General features: G+C 43.7%; 1 protein-coding gene across 1 annotated transcript; it reads left to right on the forward strand.

The window, feature by feature from the left end:
• Positions 1 to 578: 578 nt before the first annotated feature.
• On the forward strand, positions 579 to 21,699 carry LOC310824215 (hypoxia-inducible factor 1-alpha inhibitor-like). The gene is made up of 8 exons (XM_083697033.1): positions 579 to 886; positions 3,024 to 3,274; positions 3,704 to 3,852; positions 8,730 to 8,875; positions 9,124 to 9,230; positions 10,169 to 10,232; positions 17,610 to 17,720; positions 18,143 to 21,699. The coding sequence occupies exons 1-8, from the start codon at positions 707 to 709 to the stop codon at positions 18,197 to 18,199; spliced, it is 1,065 nt and encodes a 354-aa protein (XP_083553159.1). The 5' UTR covers positions 579 to 706; the 3' UTR covers positions 18,200 to 21,699.
• Positions 21,700 to 24,358: the final 2,659 nt, after the last annotated feature.

Genomic DNA, 24,358 nt, shown 5'->3' on the forward strand with positions numbered 1-24,358 from the left:
TTTTAGATCATCAGGGAGGCCCGTTTTTCTCCATTTCCTCTCTATTCTACAAGCTTACAGGGATTCAGACAGCCAAGGAGCGCGTGGAGAAGATCGTGCTGGCCTTGAGGTCAGTGGACAGAGAGAGTCGAAGGATGAGGAAAGAGTGGACAGGAGGGTGGAGGAGGCTGGTGGAGGAGGGTGGATCAGTGGATAGAAGGGAGAAGGATTCAACAGAGGGTAGGGAGGATAAGACAGAGGAAGAGAAAGAGGTGAGGGAGAGGGTATGCAGAAATGTCCTACACAGTCTAGATTGGCTACACTGAGGTATAACAACAATTTCAAACCCTTCTGGGGCAATACTATACCAAATATTTGTTATGATTGATATATATTTGTTAAGATGATTAGCATTTTTGTTGTGGTTCCTTGACCCCTATTTACTATGTTTAAATGCAAAATAAAGTTTAATTTGGGCGCTCTTATTTTGAAGAAATCCTCATTTACATAAATTTACATTGACCGGAAGTAGATTGGCGGAGTTCCACTATTGGAGCTCAGAGAACACAGATAGCTGTTTGCTGTCTACATTTGCCTGCATCGAGATCGATTGACCATTTTATGTTTGGCATTGTTGTGAGCCAAGTAACAGGTCTCCAACAAGAAGAGGCAGTTTCTCAAGAGAACATTTTTTGAAAGCAGGCGAGGGCTATCTTCGCAGACCGGCATGGAAACGGCAACAGTGGTGGAGACCGATCCATCGGCGACTGAATTCGGTGCACCATTGTCGGATGTCCACAGTCCGGCCTGGGATGAGTCTCAACTTCGAAAGTATCCCTTCCAAACCAGACCCATACCACGACTCTCGCATACGGATCCAAGAGCTGAGATGCTCATAAACAACGAGGTGAAGTCAGCTAGCTACAATATATTCGTGTCAGACCCAAGATTGAAGCTAAGCTAAAGCTGGCAACCAATGTTTTCGACTATCTGACCTGCTTCTTGCTGGAGAGCCATTCCTTATATTGACAGATCCACTATTTTTGTCTCATGCCCACCCTTGTATCTTCAGGCTTTATCTTGCGTGTCCAGGCACCTATGTATTTGGACAGAAAACGTTAGTAAAGCTAAAGACAGTGCAGACTTGCTGTTGTTGTGGTAAACCATCAGCGCACACCGTGTGCAGGTTCTGGATCGAAGAACTCTGGACTAGATGCAAGATTCTGCAGAGGCAATCTGGAGATGGATGATTTGTTGACAATAATCTGGTGGCCCACCCCCTACCTAACAAACGAGAGAGGAGGAAGTGTCCTTCCTTATTAGTCCAGGTCTGCACTGTTATCAAGGTTCCCAGACTATTAATGCCCTATCACAGCTCTTCCCTCTTGCTTTACAGTAGCCTATGTTCAAGAAAACGTATTGCCTACATGTTTGTCATCCGAAGTAGGGGTATGCGTGATTATAGTTGATACTAGGGCTTCTTCATTCTCTAGTAAATAATTAGTGAAAAATCTTCTGTGGAAGCCAATTGCACACATGTATTATCATTAATAGGTACCCACAGTTGCAATTGGACATTACATTACATTTTCCTGACTGAAAAAATAAAGAATAGGTTTAAACATTACATTAGACAGGCTGAATTTCTGCTCTTTGTGAATTGCACCTGTTTAAAAGTTGATAAATATTTAACAACTCTCATCAAAAGACAACATTTCTAGCATGATGTCCTACTGGCATGTGGAGTCTTCTTAAAAAGCATACATGTTCATTGATGCAGAGTGATTTATATAGGCCAAACCAGCTCTGACTGCACAGATTTAGCCTAGACTGTTCTGAAATTACCACACACTGTGTTTCTGAACTTGGTCTAGATGTGTTCCCTCTATGCTTAAGTGCATGACAACATGACAGTCAAGCTTTTTCCACTGGACCGTACCTAAAAAGTGAATCATGTGGGAGGTAAACTAGATTAACAGTTAGGCCATTTCATTCACTGTGCCGAAGTGAAATGCTAACAGAATGACCGGCTACATTCAAAGAATACTGAAATGCAAGGACCATTGAATCTGTTCCTGAAATTAATGTCAGCAACATACCTTGACATGCCTTTGGGATATGATACGATGCCAGAGATTATAGTTTGAAAAGTCAATACTACTGTGAATGTATGACAGCAGGTATGGGGATATGGATGTAGCCAGAGTATTATATTACTGTGTTGACTTGACTCTGTTGTGTTGTGCGTTGTGCTTAGTAGGATAGCTGTTTTTATTATTTGGTCATTATTAATATATTATGATGATGGACATGGTGAAATGAAAAGTGTGGCTAGTTGCTTGTGAGGATAGGTGGCCAGATCAATCAATCATTTAGCGAGGTAAGGGTCTCTGTTTTTAGCCTATACTCTCATTACATTGCCTGCGGTCACTCACTGTATTGTATTGCTGCATAGTGAAAGTGAAATCGCATTAGGCACCTCAGAGCGCTGATCGCCCCATGCTACTAGAGCTTACGTTCCTTTAGTCACGTACCGCTTGCCACTTGTTACCAATGGGACACATCAATCCTGCAGTCTGCCAGCGAACGCACTGTTCATACACATGCAGGCTTCCTATTTGTCAAAAAACAGGTGTGCCTTTGCTACATGCACAAGTTCTATGAATGAGGGTAATGAATGAGGCGTTGTAATAGCTTGTAAATATAAACACTTCTGAAGTCCCCATTCATATTGCACTATAAGATAGACAGATAGGTAGGTACTTTATTGATCCCAAGGGGAAATTAAGGCGTTACATAAGTAGGCGTTATATAAGTAGTTTGAATAAACTTAACATGAAAATCAATACATACATAGTGCATTTCATGAACAACATCACAGCTTTTACAGAAATGCTTAAATTGTTTTGTTGTTTATTCCCCTGCTTCAATCTGAATTTCAAGGAACCAAAGGATCCTTGTATTTTGTATATGTATGCATTTATTAATGTGAATACGAACTATAGCATACATATTTTACCCATGTCCCTGTTTTTGCTTTACAGGAACCTGTGGTTTTAACAGACACAAATCTAGTGTATCCGGCTCTCAAGTGGGACGTCAACTACTTGCAGGAGAACATTGGGAGCGGTGACTTCTCTGTGTACATCGCCAAAAACCACAAATTCCTGTACTATGACGAGAAGAAAATGGCCAACTTCGAGAACTTTGTACCAAAGTCTCGTCGGCTAGAAATGAAATTCTCTGATTTTGTCGACAAAATGCACAAGATACAGAAACTGGGTGGAGAGGAAAGGTAATGGTTTGTTTTAATGAGACATTCTGTAATGCATTTAGTTTGGTTTACTTCAGTACAGCATTATACAAGGTCGCCTATTGAATTCTTTGAATCTAGTTTTTCAGATAAGATCAACAACTCCAAATACCTGAGGCATATTTGCAATAAAGAAGATAGGCTCCGTCTGCAAATTGTCTTTCTCTAGACAGTGGAAAGTGTTGAAATATAATTCAGGAAATAAAATGGCTCTGAGGAATGACTAGCCATTTATACAGGGCATCTGGCATCAGTTTGGCTCTCTGCCCTGACTCAGTCACACCTATCTCTTACTAAACTCCTCCCACAGGCTGCAGCGATTGCTGCTTGGGTTCAACTCAGCCGTGATAACATTGCTCTGTCATCGGGAGGACATTCCACATCGTTGTGTTTCTGTCCACATTATCCCAGGGTTTACCTCCAGCAGACCTTGAATGACACAGTGGGGAGGAAGATTGTGGTGGACTTCCTGGGTTTCAACTGGAACTGGATCAACAAGCAGCAAGCCAAGCGGAACTGGGGCCAGCTGACATCCAACCTGCTACTCATAGGCATGGAGGGTAAGGCACCTCTCCAACAGCACTTTCAGATGACAGAAGATTAGTTTGTCAATGATATACACTCAACGAGCACTTTATTAAAGAACACCTGTACACCTTCTCATGGTGGAGGTGGTGTCATGGTGTGGGGAATGTGTTCTTGGCACACTTTGGGCCTGTTAATACCAATCAATCATCGCTTGAATGCCACAGCCTATTTGAATCAGAATCAGAATTATTCTATTTGGCCAAGTATATTTGCACATAGAGGAAATTGACTTGGTGAGGTTGGTGCATGGACATAAAAACAAATAGCAAATATTGACAGGAAATTTACAAAATAGCAAAGTATTAACAAAATAGCAATTACAAATTTACAAAAAAGAGCAGCAGAACAATACATTTTGTAGGCACAAGAGGCTGTGAAATGGTTGTGGGGCATGTACAGTATTTGAGTATTGTTGCTGACCATGTGCATCCCTTCATGGCTACAATTTACCCATCTTCTAATGGCTACTTCCAACATGATAATGCGCCAAAGCAAAAGTCGTCTCAAACTGGTTTCATGAACATGACAATGAGTTCAGTGTTCTTCAGTGGCCTTCCCAGTCACCGGATCTGAATCCAATAGAACACCTTTTGTTATGTGGTAGAACGGGAGATTCACAGCTTGAAAGTGCACCTGAAAAATCTGCAGGAATTGCGTGATGCTATCATGTCATCATGGACCAGAATCTCAAAGGAATGTTTCCAACATCCTCGAAGCCACGAAGAATTGAGGCTGTTTTTGAGAGCAAAGGGAGGCCCTACCCAATATTAGTATAGTGTTCCTAATAAAGTTCTCAGTGAGTGTATAATGGTGGTGGGTGTGGCGATAGTGCATCTCTATTTACATTTACGGCATTTAGCCTTTATCCAAAGCGACTTACAACAAATACATTTGTTTAAGTAAGTGAATCATCTATCCAACAGTCATCATAAGACAAAGTAATCAATGCTCACACCAGGGGCCATTGGCAGTCGTAATGCCAGAAGCCAATTTTATTATTTATTTATTTATTTTATTTACGGGGGAAGTGAAGGTGAAAAGGTTTCAAGGGTTAGTACAGGGGGGGTAGTGGGGGTGAAGAGGTCTTTAGGAGGGACTGATGTAGCCTGAAGAGATGGGTTTTCAATCTACAGCGGAAGATCGGTAGTGACTCTGCAGTCCTGAAAGTGGTGGGAAGCTCATTCCACCAGCGGGGCGCCAAGGACAGTGAAAAGCCATGACCGAGTGGCGTGGCCGCTGTATCCACGTAGAGGCAGCGGTGCCAGGCGGGCAGCCGAGGTGGAAGAGTGGAGTGATCAGGCAGGGGTTTGGGGGCTGACCATTGCTTGCAAGTAGGGAGGGGCTGTTCCGTTTGCCGCCTGGTAGGCGAGCACCAGGGTCTTGAATCTGATGCAAGCTGCTACCAGGAGCCAGTGGAGGGTGCAGAGGAGGGGCGTGACATGGGAGAATTTGGGGAGATTGAACACCAGACGAGCGGCAGCGTTCTGGATGAGCTGCAGAGGCCTGATGGCGGAGGCGGGGAGTCCAGCCAAGAGTGCGTTGCAGTAGTCAAGGCAAGAGATTACATTGGACCAAAAGTTGTGCTGCTTCTCTGGTGAGGAATGGACGTATCCTTCTGATTGTAGAGGAAGAATCTACAGGAGCGTGCTGTCGCTGTGATGTTTGCCACACAGGATAAGTGGTTGTTAAGGATCACCCCAAGGTTCTTGGCTGTATGGGAGGAGGTCACAGTAGAGTTCTCTACTGTGATGGAGAAGTCTTGGAGAGGGCAGGCTTTCCCTGGGAGGAAGCGCAGCTCAGTCTAGTCAAGGTTGAGCTTGAGGTGGTGGGCTGACATCCAAGCAGAAATGTCTGCAAGACATGCCGAGACACGTGTTGCCACCTGTGAGTCAGAAGGGGGGAAAGAGAGAAAAAGTTGAGTGTCATCTGCGTAGGTGTGGTAGGAGAAACCATGTGAAGAAATTACAGAGCCGAGAGATTTGGTATAGAGAGAGAACAGTAAAGGCCCAAGGACAGAGCCCTGGGGGACCCCAGTGGTGAGGGCTTGTGGAGAGGACAGTGGTCGACAGGGAGCGACGGCCAGGTAGGATGCAAACCAGGAGAGTGCAGAGCCAGAAATGCCCAATTCTGAGAGGGTGGAGAGAAGGATCGGGTGGTTTACTGTGTCGAATGCAGCGGACAGGTCCAGAAAAATGAGAACCGAGGAGAGGGAGGAAGCTCGAGCGGAGTGGAGGGCCTCCGTGACAGCGAGGAGAGCAGTTTCAGTAGAGTGCCCAGCTTTGAAGCCGGATTGGTGGGGCTCAAGGAAGTTGTTCTGAAAGAGGTAGTTAGACAGTTGGTTAGAGACAGCACGTTCAAGGGTTTTAGATAAGAAGGAGAGAAGGGATACCGGTCTGTAGTTATGGATGTAGTTACGGGTCAAGAGTTGGTTTCTTGAGAAGAGGCTTGACTCTGAAGGTAGTCTTGAAGGCAGCTGGGACAGATCCTCTGTGGATAGAGAGGAATTGATTAAGGTGGTAAGGAACTGAAGGAGGTCTTTGGAGATGGATTGGAGAAGGGAGGAGGGGATAGGATCGAGGTGGCAGGTGGTTGCCCGCGACCAGTTTTAGAACATCATCAGGGGAGAGGGGGGAGAAATCTGATAAACCAGAGACTGTGTGTTGCACAGTGGGTTTGGGAGGAAAGGTAGCATTGTTGGTGAGAGGTAGAGGGAAGGAGCTGCTAATGTCATCAACCTTCTTTTCAAAGTAGGTGACAAAGTCATCGGCAGACAGAGAGGAGGGTTGAGGAGAATGTGGAGAACAGTTTCCTTGGGTTAGAGACAGAGGATTGAATTTTGGAATGGTAGTATAAAGCTTTAGCAGCTGATGCAGATGAGGTATAGTTGAGGAGGAGAGAGAGATAAGGGTCTAGATCATCAGGAAGGCCAGATTTTCTCCACTTCCTCTCAGCTGCCCGGAGCCCTATTCTACAAGCTTGCAGGGTTTCAGACAGCCAGGGAGCACGTGGAGTGGATGGTGCCGGCCTTGAGATCTGTGGACAGAGAGAGTCAAAGGATGAGGAAAGAGAGGACAGGAGGGTGGAGGAGGCTGCATCAGTGGATAGAAGGGAGAAGGATTCAACAGAGGGTAGGGCGGATAAGAGAGGAAGAGAGAGCAGTGAGTGAGAGGGTGCACAGGTTGCGACGAGAGGATACAGTGTGGGTAGAGACTGGCTGGGAGGGTGAGCATTTGAGAGGGAGGGAGAAGGATATGAAATGATGATCAGAAACCGGAAGAGGGGTAACAGTGAGGTTTGAGGTATGGGAGGATCTTGTGAAGACAAGGTCGAGCTGATTGCCCGCCTTATGAGTGGGAGGAGAGTGGGACAGGGTGAGGCCGAAGGAGGAGAGAAGGTCAAGTGCTCCAGACAAGTGAAGCTTCTCCGACTGGATGTTGAAGTCACCCAGTATTGTGAGCGGTGTGCCGTCCTCAGGGAAGAAGCTGAGAAGGACATCCATCTCATCTAAGCAGTGGCCAAGCTGACCTGGTCGGCAATAGATAACAACAATGTGAAGTTTGACAGGGGAGGTGATAGAAACAGCATGGAATTCAAAGGTGGAAATGGACAAGTGCGACAGGGGAAGGACATTGTGACCACTTAGGCGAGATGTCCTGTTCCTCCTCCTCGACCAGAGAGTCTGGGGGAATGAGTAAAGGAGTAGGCATCAGAGAGGGCTGCCGGAGTAGCTGTGTTATCCGGTGTAATCCATGTCTCTGTGAGAGCAAGGAAGTGGAGAGACATGAAGCCGGCATAGGCTGAGATAGCCTCTGCTTTCCGGACCGCTGACTGGACCGCTGACTGGTTCCAGAGTCCTCCTGTGACAGTGAGGTCGTGGTCAGTTGAGCATGGTGGGTAGATTATCTTGGAAGGGTTGCGGGTGGAGGTGTAGCATCAATGTGTCCTCCCGAGGGATGAAATAACAGGAATGGGGAGAAAGCACATTGTGATTTTTTTGCCGGTATAGAGGGAGAGAGTTAGTGGGAAATGTAGGATATAGGTAGGCTCAATACACTCAGGGTAATGAAAGAATTATCAAAATAGAATAAAAATACTTTGTAGTATGGACTCCACAGATAGACTCCTTCGTCTTCGTGTCAGGAGGCTGTTGCTCTGCGATCGGCACGATATAAATGCAGATTCTGTGATTGCTGATGACTAGCAGGGGAGCAGCCCCTCCCACCTGACGATCAGTTAACGACCAGACAGGTTTTACCACTCACTCAATCCCAAATGTATTGGTCCTGGTCCAGGGTGAGCAGGAGTTAAATACCTGGCAGTTGGTGTTTAGGTGTTTAGGCCCTCCCGCTGGAGATTGACAGCACTTCACAGCTATTGACTTCAAACAGATGGCTTTCAATCGAAACTACGAATCAGAGCTTGAGGCAGGATAGCCACAACAAAACAAACAACTCAACAGCACTTCGACGAGAACAAGATTAAACTAATTTACTCAGACTGGAGAACAGGCTTCACCACTCACTCAATCCCAAATGTATCTGAAGTGTTTTTTTGGGCCCAGTGAAAAGCTTGATGGTGAACATGATAACAATGACCAGTTTACAATTTATTTAATCAAATTGATTTAATCCATTGTTAAAATAATGTCCGTCATTCCCCATGCAGTATCATCACATGTATGACAAACAAACATTCAATACAACAGGACAGTTAAAGCTTTGTGTAAAAATGACCCATTTATCATTCATTATATTTTCAATCTGTTCATAGCTTTACACATCCATCCACCTAGTCAGGTAGGCGTGGTAGTCTGTGGTTTTGTCTGAATCTCATGTCTTTTTCCTTGTAGGCAATGTGACGCCTGCACATTATGACGAGCAGCAGAACTTCTTTGCACAAATCAAAGGCTACAAGAGGTGTATCCTGTTCCCCCCTGACCAGTTTGAGTGCCTCTACCCCTTCCCTGTCCACCATCCCTGCGACAGACAGAGTCAGGTAATCCCTCTCAGATTAAAATACTGGATTTTCAAAGTACTGTCTGAAATACCGTTACAATTGTATTGAGACTGGACCATATTCTAATTGGGTAAACAGTTAATTAAATAAAGATATGTCTTTATTTATCCCTGAAACCAGGTTACCTGGATTGATTTATCAGGGGGATAGACACGTCTTTTGCAAAGGAAGATACAGCAGACTCATGTTTATATTTCTAACGGCAAATTTGCGTTTGCTATTTCCAGGTTGATTTCGAGAACCCTGACTATGAGAGGTTTCCTAACTTCAAGAATCTAGTTGGCTATGAGACTGTAGTGGGCCCAGGAGATGTATTCTACATCCCAATGTACTGGTAAGAGGTCTTCCACAGTGTCTTATTCAGATTGATTGATAGATCGTTATTATTTATTTATGGTTAAACCATAACCAAAACCTACGGACAAGTTTTATAGCGAGAGGCATTCTGTTATATTCGACTGTTCTGCTGTATGCATTTGGTCATTTGAATATCCAGTATGATTGATAACTCAAATAAGCTGTCAATTTGAATACCACACTATGGGAATGGAATATGATTACATTTACACTTACATTTACACTAGTGCTGCATCTTTTTCTTTTTCATGTTTAAAAGCCTTATTTTTAAACATTCTAAATAGTCAAACATTAATAGGATGAGGATCAAAAACTGGCTTGTGGAATTGTTTTAAGTCATTTAATGCCAGAGCATGACCATAAAGTTATGAATCTGTCATATCAAGACATTACTTTGCAGTGCACTGACTCTGGGCAATGCTGCCTGCCATCACAAGGGTGTGAAAGCCAAAGCTGCAGTCTGTGGTGCTGACGTGACCCACAGAGCTCTGGCTTCCTGTCAGAGCCAACTGTCAGCCGTGTCCCAGCATGCTTCACTGCGTGGTGTGGCGGGAGGGCTGTCGGTGAGGTGAGCTGATCTGAGCCAGGCTGGCTGTGTGACAGGCTTCTCTTCCACGCCACTGGCTGCCCTCTGCTACAGTCAATGGAGGGAGAAATTATGCCAAGCAGCTGTGTAATGCTACACACTCCAACCTTCTTTTCCTCCATGGCTGTCTCTGGACTTACCTCTGCTCTCTTTGCGCTGTCACTTTACGACTATCTCTCTCTTTTTTTCTCTTTCCCCCTCTCTATCCCTGCTACCACAAACTATGTTGGGGTAGATGTAGGTTATCACGATGGCCAAACTCTGCAGTTTGATCTGTTTGTGATATTTTGTGAACACAGAGCACCGATAATGTCTTCCTTTCAATTCAGGTGGCATCACATTGAGTCCCTGTTGAGTGGCGGAGTGACAATCACTGTTAACTTCTGGTACAAGGTACGCATTATTCTCAACGGGTTGATGAAAAGTATTTACATTTTTGACATTCAGCAGACGCTTTCATCCAAAGTGACTTACAAGTACATTTGTCTAAAGTAAGTGAATAAGTCATCATAAGCAAAAATCTATGCTAGGACCAGGTGCCATTGGCAGTCACAATGCTAGAAAAAGGAAGGATTCCTTTATTTGTTTGTATTAACAGTAGAGGAACTGTACAGAGGGACAGTCTTTAGGAGGGACAGTCAAGATGTAGCCTGAAGAGATGGGTCTTCAGTCTACGGCGGAAGATAGGTAGTGACTCTGCAGTCCTGACAGCAGTGGGAAGCTCATTCCACCACCAAGGCGCCAAGACAGTGAAAAGCCATGACTGAACAGCGCGGCCGCTGCATCCTCGTAGAGGTGGTGGTGCCAGGCAGCCAGCCGAGGTGGAAGAACGGAGTGATTGGGTAGGGGTTTGGACTGGGTAGGGCTGACCATTGCTTGCAAGTAGGGAGGGGCTGTTCCCTTTACAGCCTGGTAGGTGAGCACCAGGGTCTTGAATCTGATGCGAGCTGCTACCGGGAGCCAGTGAAGGGTGCGGAGGAGGGGGGTGACATAGGATAATTTGGGGAGATTGAACACCAGACGGGCAGCAGCATTCTGGATGAGCTGCAGAGGTCTGATGGCGGAGGCGGGGAGCCCGGCCAAGAGTTGTGCTGCTTCGTATCCTTTGGATGTTGTAGAGGAAGAATCTACAGGAGCGCGCTGTGATGTTCCTGTGCCGCACAGGACAAGTGGTTGTCAAGGATCACCCCAAGGTTCTTGGCTGTCTGGGAGGAGGTCACAGTAGAGTTCTCGACTGTGATGGAGAAGTCTTGGAGAGGGCAGGCTTTCCCAGGGAGGAAGAGCAGCTAAGTCTTGTTCAGGTTGAGCTTGAGGTGGTGGGCTGACATCCAAGCAGAGACACGTGTTGCCACCTGTGTGTCAGAGGGGGGAGAAAGAGAGAAAGAGTTGTGTCATCAGCGTAGCAGTGGTAGGAGAAACCATGTGAGGAATTACAGAGCCAAGAGATTTGGTATAAAGGGAGAACAGTAAGGGCCATAGGAGTGAGGAAAATGTGGAATTTTGGAATGGTAGTAAGAAGCTTTAGAAGCTGATGCAGAGGAGGTGTAGTTGAGGAGGAGAGAGATAAGGAGGGGAAGGGAGGGGGTGGATTTGAGGGGAAGGGAGAAGGATACAAAATGATGGTCAGAAACTGCAAGAGGGGTAACAGTAAGGTTGGAGGTATGGGAGGATCTGGTGAAGACAAGGTCGAGCTGATTGCCCGCCTTATGAGTGGGAGGAGAGTGGAACAGGGTAAGGCCGAAGGAGGAGAGAAGGCTAAGAAGGCCAGACGAGTGAAACTTCTCTGACTGGATGTGGAAGTCACCCAGTAGTGTGAGTGGTGTGCTGTCCACAGGGAAGAAGCTGAGAAGGACATCCATCTCTTCCAAGAAGTCAACAAGCTGACCTGGGGGACAGATAGATAACAATGTGAAGTTTGACAGGGAAGGTAACAGAAACAACATGGAATTCGAAGGTGGATATGGACAGGTATGATAGGGGGAAGAACATTATGTGACCACTTAGGTGAGATGAGGAGCCCTGTGCCACCCCCTCGACCAGAGAGTCAAGGAGAGTGAGAAAAGGAGTAGTTATCAGAGAGGGCTGCTGGAGTAGCTGTGTTTTCCAGTGTAATCCATGTCTCTGTGAGAGCCAGGAAGTGGAGGGACATGAAGGCTGAGATAGCCTCTGCTTTCCGGACCGCTGACTGGCAGTTCCAAAGTCCTCCTGCGACAGCAAGGTCGTGGCCTGTTGAGCAGGGTGGGGAGACTATATTAGATGGGTTGCAAGGGGGGCGTATAGCGTCAATGTGCCCTAACCCTAACATTCCTGAAGGATGAAATGACAGGAATGGGGAGAAAGCACATTATAGTAGTTACGGGTATAGAGTTAGAGGGTTTGTAAGGCAATATGAGATGCAGTTAGCGCTAAATACACACAAGGGTAGCGAAAACAAATACTTAGTAGTGTGGCCCTTTTCTTAGTCCTTCCTTGACGGACTCCCACAGATAGACTCCCTCGTCTTTGTGTCAGGCGTCTTCATGTCCAGAGGCTGTCGCTCTTCAGGATAGAAGTCAGGATAGAAGTACAGATTCTGTAATTGCTGATGACCAAGCAGAGTTGCAGCCCCTCCCACCTAACGATCAGTTAACGACCAGCCTGTTTAAGTAGTTATCAAAGTTGCAGCCCCTCCCACCAGTACTTGACAGCGATTGGCTTCAAAGACAGTCTATTCTCAACAGAAACTTTCACCCCAGGCTTCTGGCAGGATAACTTCACCAACACACTGAGTCCAAACAAGATACATTTTAATTCGTAGTCGAGAGACAGAAATTCACCACTAAAGTCAAAATGTATTTTGCCTTATATACAGTGCCTTCGGAAACTATTCAGGCCCCTTCACTTTTTCCACATGTTGTGTTATAGATTAAATTTTAAATGGATTAAAAGAATTTGCCATCAATCCACACAATACCCCAAAATGACAAAGCAAAAACACGTTTTTTGAAATGTTATAATTTAAATGTACATAAGTATTCAGACCCTTTGCTATGACACTCTTAAAATTAGCTGAAATGCAAAAATGTCATCAACAAATCACTCAATAAATAAATTATCTTAATGCAAGGATAATAGTTCATGTAATTTTGGAATTAATATCTTTGTTTTTATAGGGTCTCCGATTTGCATAGGAAACAATGACGCACGGTGTAGATTAGGATGTCACTACCAACTCAGAAAATTTCATAATTTTCTCTTGATCCTGACAAAATTCCCAGTCCCTGCCAGTGACAAACATAGCCATAACTTGATGCAGCTACCACTATTCTTCACACGAGAGAAGGTGCGGAAACTGCATTGCATGTGCTGGATTTGCACAAAACTTAACGCTTTGTATTGAAACCAAATAAACACATTTCCAGCCACTTTCTTTGCTATCACTTGAATTTATTGTTGCAAACACAATTATGGATATGAGAGATTATTTTCCATTAAGGGATTATTTTTGGCCACTTGGTTATAGACCAATTTTGTAGAGTGACTGAGATGATGTTGTCCCATCGACTGTGCTTTTTCCTCTCCACCATTCAACTTTGTATATTTTTGTAAGTCTCCGCAGGCCTCAGGGTCGCATTCCTGAGCAGTTTTGTTCCTCTCCATTTGCTCAGTTTGTAATGACAACTTGATCCACACAGTGTGTAATTGATTCCTATGCAAATCAGAGACCCTATAAAAACAAAGATATTAATTCCAAAATACATGAACTATTATCCTTGCATTAAGATGGACTCAATTCAACTTATTGAGTGATTTGTTGATGACATTTTTGCATTTTAGCTAATTTTAAGAGTGTCATAGCAAAGGGTCTGAATACTTATGTACATGAGGTATTTCTGTATATCAATTTTAATACATTTACTGGAATTTCTAAAAACCTGTTTTCGCTTTGTCATTCTGGGGTATTGTGTGTGGATTGATGGTGAAGTTTTTTAATTTAATCCATTTTAAATTGAGTCTATAACGCAACAAAATGTGGAAAAGTGAAGGGGTCTGAATACTTCACGAAGGCACTGTAAGTATTATGATTGGTCGAGAGGTGTTCAAAGCTGTGATTTAATAACAGGAATGTCATGGTTAAATCACCAACAGTGCCCTCCATCAGTATTGGAAAGAGGAAGCATTTTGTCTTATTTTAGCTCTATACTGCAACAGTTTGGATTTGAAGTCAAACAATTACTATGGGGTCAAAATAGAGATTCTCAGCATTTCTTCTTCTTTTTTTTTCACCATTTAGAAAGTAAAGAATTTTTTTTAAACATACTCCCCCTATTTCAGGTTCCAAAATCATATAATGTCCAAATAAAGTATGTTTAGTATTTGGTTGACAATCCTCAACTGCCTGAACCCCACCAGATGTTGCGTGTACTCTGGTGATTCTTTGCCAGGCCTGTACTGTTGCCGTCTTCAGTTTGTTTTGAGGTCTTTTTGCCTAACATCTTATCAGGAAAATAAATGGATTTAAATCTGAAGATTGACTTGGCCAGTCAAGAACCTTCTGCTTTTTGGCCCTGAAAAACTCCCTAGTTGCTATGGAAGTGTGTTTGGGGTCATTGTCTTACTGTATGATGAAGCGCTATCCAATGAATTTGGAGGCATTTGCTTGTACTCGAGCAGACAAGATGTTTCTATACACTTAAGAATACATTTTGCTGCTGACAGCAGTAACATCATCAATTAAGACAAGTTAGACAGTTCTTGTGGTAGCTATACATGCCCAAATCATAGCACCCCCTCCACCATGTTTCACAGATGAGGTGGTATGCTGTAAATCTTGGCAGATCCTTTTTTCTCCAAACTTTCCTCTTGCAATCACTCTGGTACATAATAATATTTGTCTTATCTGTCCACAAGACCATTTTCCAGACTTTTTTCTGCAAACTGTAAGTGACTCATCCTTTTTGAGGATAACTAGTGGTTTGCACCTTGCAGTGAAGCCTCTGTAGTTCGGCTGGTGATGTATTTTGCGGATGGTAGTCTCTGACACATTCACGCCTACCTCCTGGAGAGTGTTCCTGAAAAAAGCCATTACAGCGGCCAAGAGGCAGTACAGAGAGAAGCTGGACGGCTTCTATTTTACTGCTGACTCCGGGCGGATGTGGCAAGGCCTGCAGCACATAACAGACTACAGGACCACCACCAACACCATCAGCTCCACAGACAGCCTGCCGGATGACCTAAATATCTTCTACAGAGAGGAGGCACACAGAGAGGAGGCACACACACACCGGGACCACCCGACCCCCCTCCCCTCCACTAACCATCTCATCAGGCCAGGTAAACAAAGCCCTGAGGAAGATCAACCCCTGCAAGGCAGCAGGACCAGACAACATCCCTGGGCGTGCTCTCAGAGCATGTGCCAACGAGCTGGCTGATGTTCTCACCTCCATCTTCAACCTTTCCCTCACTCACAGCACTGTTCCCTCCTGCTTCAAGACTACAACCATCGTCCCCCTTCCCAAGAAGAGCCAACCTGCCTGCCTGAATGATTACAGGCCAGTAGCACTCACTCCAATCATCATGAAGTGTTTTGAGAGAGTGGTACTGGCACACATTAAGAGCAGCATACCGGACACCCTAGACCCCCTGCAGTATGCCTACCGGCCCAACAGGTCCACCTCAGACGCTATCGCTGCTGTCCTCCAGTATTCCCTCTCCCACCTGGAAAACAAAGACTCCTACATCAGGACGCTCTTTGTAGACTACAGCTCCGCTTTTAATACGGTCATCCCCCACAGACTCATCCACAAAATGTCCACACTTGGCCTGCACCCCACCCTCTGTGACTGGCTCCTAGACCTTTTGACTGGCAGGCCCCAGTCTGTCAGGATTGGTAATAGGACTTCAGCCAGCATTATTACAAATGTTGGCACTCCACAGGGATGCGTCCTCAGCCCCATCCTCTACACCCTGTTCACCCACGACTGTGTCGCCTCCCACAAGGACAACATCATCCTAAAGTTTGCTGACGACACCGCAGTGATGGGATGCATCACTGGCGGGGACGAAGCGGCTTACAGGAGGGAGGTGGCCAGTCTGGTAGCATGGTGTGAGGACAACAACCTCACCCTCAATACGGACAAGACAAAGGAGATGATAGTGGACATGAGGAAGAAGAGGGGACCTCATCGGCCACTGTACATCCGGGAACTCGAAGTAGAGAGGGTGAGCAGCTTCAAATACCTGGGTGTCCACATCAGCGAGGACCTCACCTGGACACTTAACACCACACAGCTGGTTAAGAAGGCCCAACAGCGGCTGTACTTTCTGAGGAGGCTGAGGAAGTTTGGCATGTCGCCCAAGATCCTCAGCAACTTCTACAGCTGCATTGTTGAGAGCATCCTAACCAGCTGTATCACTGTGTGGTACGGCAGCACTACTGCTATGGACCGCAGACGCCTGCAGAGAGTGGTGAAGACCGCTGAGAAAATCACCAGGACTCCACTGCCCTCTCTGCAGAGCATCAACCACCGCAGAGTCCACAGGAGAGCCGCCTCCATCCTCAAGGACCCCACCGACCCCCAACACGGACTGTTCACACTTCTACCCTCAGGCCGGAGGTACAGAACTGTTAAATGCAGGACCACCAGACTAAAGAACTCCTTCTTTCCCACTGCCATCAGGCTCCTAAACAACGCATAGGAGATTATAATCATGGACTACCTCATATAACTGAACCCGACTGTCAATTTTCAGTTTGCACATGCATAATTGCACTGTTTACATTTGCACTGTTTTATTATTATTATTGTTGCTTTTTTATTATCACATGCTGCCTTACATTTTGCTATCTTGTACATTTTGTTTAGTATATATTGTATATTTTTTAGTATTGTACATTTTACATTGGTTGGCATTCTGCGGACAGCAAAGCAAGAATTTCATTGTACAGGGAAACATGTTTTCTACTGTGCATATGATAATAAACACTTTGAATCTTGAATCTGATCTGTGGGACAGCAGTTTTCTTTTTTTTCTTAATTATGGTGAGCATTATTCGGTCATCCACTGCAGAAGTCTTCCTTGGCCTGTTTGCAATAGCTGAGCTCACCAGTTCTTTCTTTCTTTTTTAATGATGTTTAATGATGAACTGTTGATTTTTCTGATATTTCAGCCTCATAATGGCTTCCTTGACTTTCATTGACTTTCATTCATCTCTTTGGTCCTCATATTGACAGACACCAATAGCAAACTCCAAATGCAAATGCAAAGCCTAGAGTCAATACTAGACATTGACAGCTCTCTTATGCCTGCACAAATAATGTGACGGAACACACCTAACCAGAAACACCTGTCAAGCCAGTTTCCCAATACTTTTGGTGCCCTGAAGTAGGGGGACTATGTAAGGGTTGTATTTCTAAATGGTGAAACCAATCTGAAAAATTACAAAAAATAACTAAAGCTGAGAATCTCTACTTTAACCTCATGCTTCCTCTTTCCAATACTTATGGAGGGCACTGTTTTGTAGCTTTGGAGACTATATTTCTCAGCGCAGAAGAAATACAACAGAAATACTTAAAGCGTTGCTTTCTTGTCACTTGTGATTTATCATCAATATTATCACTTAGGCACGACGCGCAGTGTTCTACTAACAACCCCCCCTACCTGTGAAAATATTGACTTTACTTTCTCCAGTACCTCTTTCAATAGAATGTGCGTTCAGCACTAGTTATTTAATGTGGGCTCAAATCACCTTGCTGTAACCTGACATTATTATAACGGTCATCTCTCCAGGGTGCCCCCACGCCCAAGAGGATAGAGTACCCACTGAGAGCCCATCAGAAGGTGGCCATCATGAGGAACATTGAGAAGATGTTGGGAGAGGCACTGGGAGACCCACACGAAGTATGTACATTCTAGTGGAATATTCTATGTAAAATAAAAAAAAATTACCAGGAGGAATAAATAATCTACCACCACCATGCTTGTTCCAGATGCAGAACATGAGATCACACACACAGAGCTGTTCCCTTTCTAGAACATCAAATCAGACTCCATAGCTGCTTTGTATAGTTAGGCCTCTTTTAGGAATAGTGTATGCCAGGAATCCCAGTGGCAAGTTGACCCTCATAGCAACCCAATTACAAGGAATATTTATGGCTTCGGTGATTTAGTACAGCATGAAGAGAAATGTGATTCAAAGATTAGAGGAGACCAAATGAGAGAGAGCGCCCACACAAAGCTTTTAGCAACCTATACTCTTCTAAAGCAACCTGGCTGAATACATGTTAAATAAGTGGTTTTTTTGTTTGTTTTTTGCTCCACAGGTTGGTCCTTTGCTGAACATGATGATCAAGGGACGATACGACCAGGGTTTCAGTTAGAGTCCCCTAGGAACTGTTGCTAGGCTGCTGCTGGAAGTGTGCGTGAATGCGTGCATTCGGACTGTAGAGTTTCCATTGCATGGCAGTACTGGGCCCCCTTGGAAGATCCTGCTTTATTCATTGTGCAAATCCAGCTTCCAGAGGTTGTTCAGTAGAGTCATGATACATATTAGAGATGTCCTAGCTGCAGTGTTAGTTTCAAATTGTTTCAAATTAGTTATCAAATTATTGCTTTGGGGGTCATTTCAAAGAATTACCCCCAAAGCACATGAGCATGTCCAGTGCCCTGCGTAGGTAATGGGACAGTGAAGCGTTTTTTCATTTGATTTTTAAATCAAACAATTAATATGAGGCTAAAGTAGAGTTTCTCAGCTTTTATTTGTGTTTGTGTGCTTTCACCATTCAGAAATTACAACACTTTTTTTTTTATGCATAGTCCCCCTATTTTAGGATACTCATAAATAATGGAACAATTGGCTTGACGTTTCTGGTAAGTCAGGTGTGTTCCGTCACATCATTTGTACAGGCATAAGACAGCTGTCAATGTGTAGTATTGATTCTCGGATTTGGATTTGCTTTTGGAGTTTGCTATTGGTGTCAACATGAGGTCCCAAGAGGTGTCAATGAAAGTCAAGGAGGCCATTATTAGGTTGAAAACAGAAACATAGCCAAAACCTTAGGCTTGCCAAAATCAACAGTTTGGAAGATTGTTAAAAAGAAACAAAAGCATTGGTGAGCCTAGCTATCGTAAACAGGCTGGTAGGCCAAGGAAGACTTCCACAGTGGATGAAGATTCCTCACCATAGTTCAGAAAACCCCCAAAACAACTGTCCCACAGATCAGGAACACTCTCCAGGATGTAGGCGTGAATGTGTCAGAGACCACCGTCCGCAGAATACGTCACCAGCCAAACTACAGACGCTTCACTGCAAAGTGCAAACCACTAGTTATCCTCAAAAAGGATGGTCAGGTTACAATAAGCTAAAAAGTACCAACAAAACCTGCAGAGGTCAGAAACATCTTGTATGCCTGAGTGCTAGCAAATGCCTCCAAATTCATTGGATGTTGCTACATCATACAGTAAAACAATGACCCAAAACATACCACACTTGACATAGCAACTTGGGAGTTTTTCATGGCCAAAAAGTGGAAAGTTCTTGACTGGCCAAGTCAGTCTTCAGATTTAAATATAATTGAGCATGCATTTCATTTCCTGATGATAAGATGTTAGGCAAAAACACCTCCAAAACAAACAACAACTGAAGATGGCTGCAGTACAAGCCTGGCGGAGCATCACCAGAGAAGACACCCAGCATCTGGTGGGGTCAATGGGTGGCAGACTTCAGGCACTTTTTGCATGCAAAGGATTGTCGACCAAATACTAAACACGAGTGCTTAATTTGGACATATATATCTGTCCCATTACTTTTGGTGCCATGAAATAGGGGGACTATTTCTAAATGGAGAAACCAATATGTACACAGATACCATCAAATAAAAGCTGAGAATCTCTACTTTAACCTCATATTAATTGTTTGATTTCAAATCCAAACTTTTGGAGCAGAGAGCCAAAAGAAAAAAAAATGCTTCACTGGCGCATTATTTACGAGGGCTGGGCACACTGTATGTGTTCCTCTCCCTAGGTTGGGATTGTAGATACAGTGGGGTAATCTGGTTCTAGATACAGCGGGTGAAATAAGTATTGAACACGTCACCATTTTTCTCAGTAAATATATTTCCAAAGGTACTATTGACATGACATTTTCAGGTCGCAGTAAATATATGTACTGAGAAAAATGGTGACGTGTTCAATACTTATTTCACCCGCTGTGTGGTTTGGGGCAAGCTCAATCTTGAGCACTTCCATCCACTAATGGGTATGTTTGGTGGGTTGCTACGTGTCATGTCCAATCAGAGACTCTCTTCCTCTATCCTGCCCCATCCCTTGTCACTATGTTATCATGGGAACACACCTGAAGCTTGAGTATGGAATGGAATACCCTCTCTCCAGCTATATTGTACACTCATTAACACTTTATTAGGAACACTATACTAATACTGGGGTGGGCCTCCCTTTGCTCTCAAAACAGCCTCAATTCTTCGTGGTATTGATTCCACAAGATGTTGAAAACATTCCTTTGAGATTCTGGTCCATGATGATGTGATTGCATCACGCAATTCCTGTAGATTTTTCAGGTGCACTTTCAAGCTGTGAATCTCCCGTTCTACCACATCCCAAAGGTGTTCTATTGGATTCAGATCCGGTGACTGTGAAGGCCACTGAAGAACACTGAACTCATTGTCATGTTCATGAAACCAGTTTGAGACGACTTTTGCTTTGGCGCATTATCATGCTGGAAGTAGCCATTAGAAGATGGGTAAATTGTAGCCATGAAGGGATGCACATGGTCAGCAACAATACTCAAATACTGTACATGCCCCACAACCATTTCACAGCCTCTTGTGCCTACAAAATGTATTGTTCTGCTGCTCTTTTTTGTAAATTTGTAATTGCTATTTTGTTAATACTTTGCTATTTTGTAAATTTCCTGTCAATATTTGCTATTTGTTTTTATGTCCATGCACCAACCTCACCAAGTCAATTTCCTCTATGTGCAAATATACTTGGCCAAATAGAATAATTCAGATTCAGATTCAAATAGGCTGTGGCATTCAAGCGATGATTGATTGGTATTAACAGGCCCAAAGTGTGCCAAGAACACATTCCCCACACCATGACACCACCTCCACCATGAGAAGGTGTACAGGTGTTCTTTAATAAAGTGCTCGTTGAGTGTATATCATTGACAAACTAATCTTCTGTCATCTGAAAGTGCTGTTGGAGAGGTGCCTTACCCTCCATGCCTATGAGTAGCAGGTTGGATGTCAGCTGGCCCCAGTTCATGTGGTTTCATGTTCATGAAACCAGTTTGAGACGACTTTTGCTTTGCTTGCACCTGAGAAATCTGCAGGAATTGCATGATGCAATCATGTCATCATGGACCAGAATCTCAAAGGAATGTTTCCAACATCTTGTGGAATCAATGCCACGAAGAATTTAGGCTGTTTTTGAGAGCAAAGGGGAGGCCCTACCCACTATTAGTATAGTGTTCCTAATAGTGTTTGGTGAGTGTACAATACAATAACATGACAATACAGGACAGAAGCTTACAAGGATGCTCAGGAATTAGAATACGTATCAATTAGGGAAAATGTCACAAATATTTCTTATATATATAAGTTTGAATTGCTTTACAATTCTTTCAATTCAGTTTCAATATGTTGTTAAAAAATATTTCACTTATACATTGAAGTTTGGTCTCTGGTGGGAAAATGTGCTGGTGTAAATAAAAAACTTGGCATGTAATAAAAATAAGTTACAAATAAGTTGATTTATTTCAATATTGAACCTTGCTAAGTTTACTTTAATTGGGTAGCATCTATTACTTTTTTTTAAAGGATACTACTCTTACTTTATTGGTCAATAAGAAACTTTTGGGTAAAACCCATGTTACTCCAGTCTATATTTTCAGAAAGATTGTTCCCCCAAAATATAGCAGGGGGTGCAGACACTACAGGGGTGCCCATTACGTCGAGCGGGTTAGAGTAGTGCGGTCGATCGCGAGAGTAGTGCGGTCGATCGCGTTTTTACGACGGACATTTGTGCTTCAGCAATCACAATTGTGCCAGTGTGAGTGCGCCACTTGATTGACGTACAATGCGGCCAGTCTGAGATCGCTTCTCTTCTACGGGTCACGTGTCACCATGCATTTGCGGTTAAACGCGCTACCTACTGCAAAACTCCAGCGAGCTAAGTGACCTAGTTAGTAGGGATGGGCGATACCACACTTTTAGGATTCGATACGATACCGATACTTTTTCTTGCATTTTCATCGATATCGATACCGATACCGATACTTATTGGCAATTTTTGTCAGTAAAAATATTATTACATTTAAGACAAATCACAAGACAATTACAGACCATTTATACAAACTTTATTATGGTCAATGCATAATAAAATAAAAAATAAAATAAATAACATAAATATGAATGAAATAAATTAAATATGAACAAAAACATACACATTTTCACTTTTCTTATTTCTCAAAAAAAAGAAAAAAGACCAATCTTGGTAGAAAAAGCTAAAAGGAAAAAATCCAAAACAAACAAAAACAACTACTATATCATAACAATGTTATGTTTGGAACCTCTTTGTAAAAGTAAACATGTAACACTTCACTGAAGCAAAAAAAAGAGGTCATAAAGATCATAATAAACTAGGATTTCCTTATCCTATAAACCTGCATAAGAAAGACAGTTGTTCCCTGAGAAAATGAACTTCAAATGAACTAGAAAAATGTCTGACACCATCACACCTTTAGTGCACTCAAGATATGTCGTCACACTTTACTGAAGTGTCAGATTGCTGTTCAGAAAAAGTAGCATATTCAAATTTTCTGCTTTAAGACGATTGCGCCTCTGGCTGATTATTTCTCCGGCCTTAGAGAAGAGTCTCTCTGCTGGAACAGACGTTGCAACAGTTCCGAGGTATTTTTTCGCAACTTTGTTCAGCAGTGGAAATGTGGCTTCATTTTTTTCTCCACCAAATCAAAGGGTCCTCACTCCTTGGGATCACCTTTTCCTCCATGTATCTTCTCATTTCAATATATGCATCTGTGTTTGCTGTGCGTTTGCTCTGACAAGCCTCAACCCGACTGTCAAACTCCCGCCATAATCCCTTGGATGATGAACACTCAGCAGGTGACCCTTGTGTCACTTGTGTCACAGTTGATGCAGTCGCAGCGGCTTCATGTCTGGTTGACTGTGTTTCAGCGCAGGCCAGGGCTTGCATCTCTGTGATGATCCTTGATTTAATCATTTCCACAGTTGCAGAATCACAGAACACAATGTTTCTGAAGCGAATGTCCAAAAAGGTGCTGGCTGCAAGAGTGTGGTTGTGCTCAATGTTTTGGAACCGTCGCCTGCACTTATCTATTGGTGAAAAATAACACCACACCACGCTTCGTTTTTTGTCTGCCATATCTTTTTTTTTCCTCCGGCTCTCGCATTCGTGCTGAGCGGGCTCTGGCTGTGTCGTTGTCGGCTGTGTCGCACGTTGACGCTCATTCGCTCGTCTCCTGTCACGTGACATGGGCGAGCTCAATACGCCGCCAGTACGGGCCTACAGGGGTGTCCCGGCACATAGTAATTTAAGTAAGGAATCAAAACAGCTGAAAGTGATGCATACACCCCCAATTATTATTTTTTAGTTTATATCGATATTTTTTTAGGGAAATCGATTCCAAATGAGTAGTGCGTGAGTATCGATCTATCGATACCACAGGATCGATACGCCCATCCCTACTAGTTAGCCTTCCAATGTATATATACTCAAGAAGGGATATAAAAATTAGTGGGGGAGCAGGACCAAGTCAGAAGCCAAAAACTTACCACTTCCATGCGGAATGGGAGGAGGACTTTTTTTTCACCATGTCATATTCGAAATGCGTTTGTCTGATCTGTCAATCTGTCATTGCTATTCCAAAGAAGGGAAATGTGGAGAGGCATTTTCGAACTGTTCACAAACAGTACGACACTGACTTCCCTCTGAAAAGCAAGCTGAGAAAAACAAAGGTGAGCGAACTAAAATCACAGTTAATCGGACAGCAGTCGTTTTTCACAAAGCCGAATTCAAAAGCAAAGGCAGCCACCGAAGCATCGTTTCGGGTGAGTCACTCCATCATTAAGCATAAGAAGTCCTTCCAAGATGGAGAGATGTTCAAAGAGGCCTTCGTTGAGGCAGCGGACTCGTTGTTTTGGGATTTTAAAAACAAACCAGAAATATTGTCTTCAATAAAAGCTCTTCAGCTGTCAAGAAGTACAGTTACACGGCGATGTGAAGTAATGGCCGATGATTTGACACAGCAGCTTTGGAAGGACATCACGGACTGCGAGTGTTTCTCACTGCAACTAGACGAGTCCACAGACGTAGGTGATACAGCCCAGTTGTGCATTTTTATTCGGATGGTGTTTACAGATATGACTGCAAAAGAGGGGCTTTTAACAATACTGCCCATGAAAGAACACACGCGGGGAGAGGACATTTTTCAGTCTTTCAAAAACGTTATTGATAAAACCCAGCTCCCGGTGTGTAAA

Source organism: Argentina silus (genome assembly GCF_951799395.1).
Source record: "Argentina silus genome assembly, chromosome: Y".
NCBI classification, from domain to species: Eukaryota; Metazoa; Chordata; class Actinopteri; order Argentiniformes; family Argentinidae; genus Argentina; species Argentina silus.

What these genes read in the sequence shown, in the direction of transcription:
- LOC310824215 (XM_083697033.1), top strand. Translation starts at nt 707, where the DNA reads ATGGAAACGGCAACAGTGGTGGAGACCGATCCATCGGCGACTGAATTC. An exon ending in CCTGCGACAGACAGAGTCAG is followed by an intron (nt 8,876 to 9,123) that starts GTAATCCCTCTC and finishes TGCTATTTCCAG; the next exon opens with GTTGATTTCGAGAACCCTGA. An exon ending in CTGTTAACTTCTGGTACAAG is followed by an intron (nt 10,233 to 17,609) that starts GTACGCATTATT and finishes TCATCTCTCCAG; the next exon opens with GGTGCCCCCACGCCCAAGAG.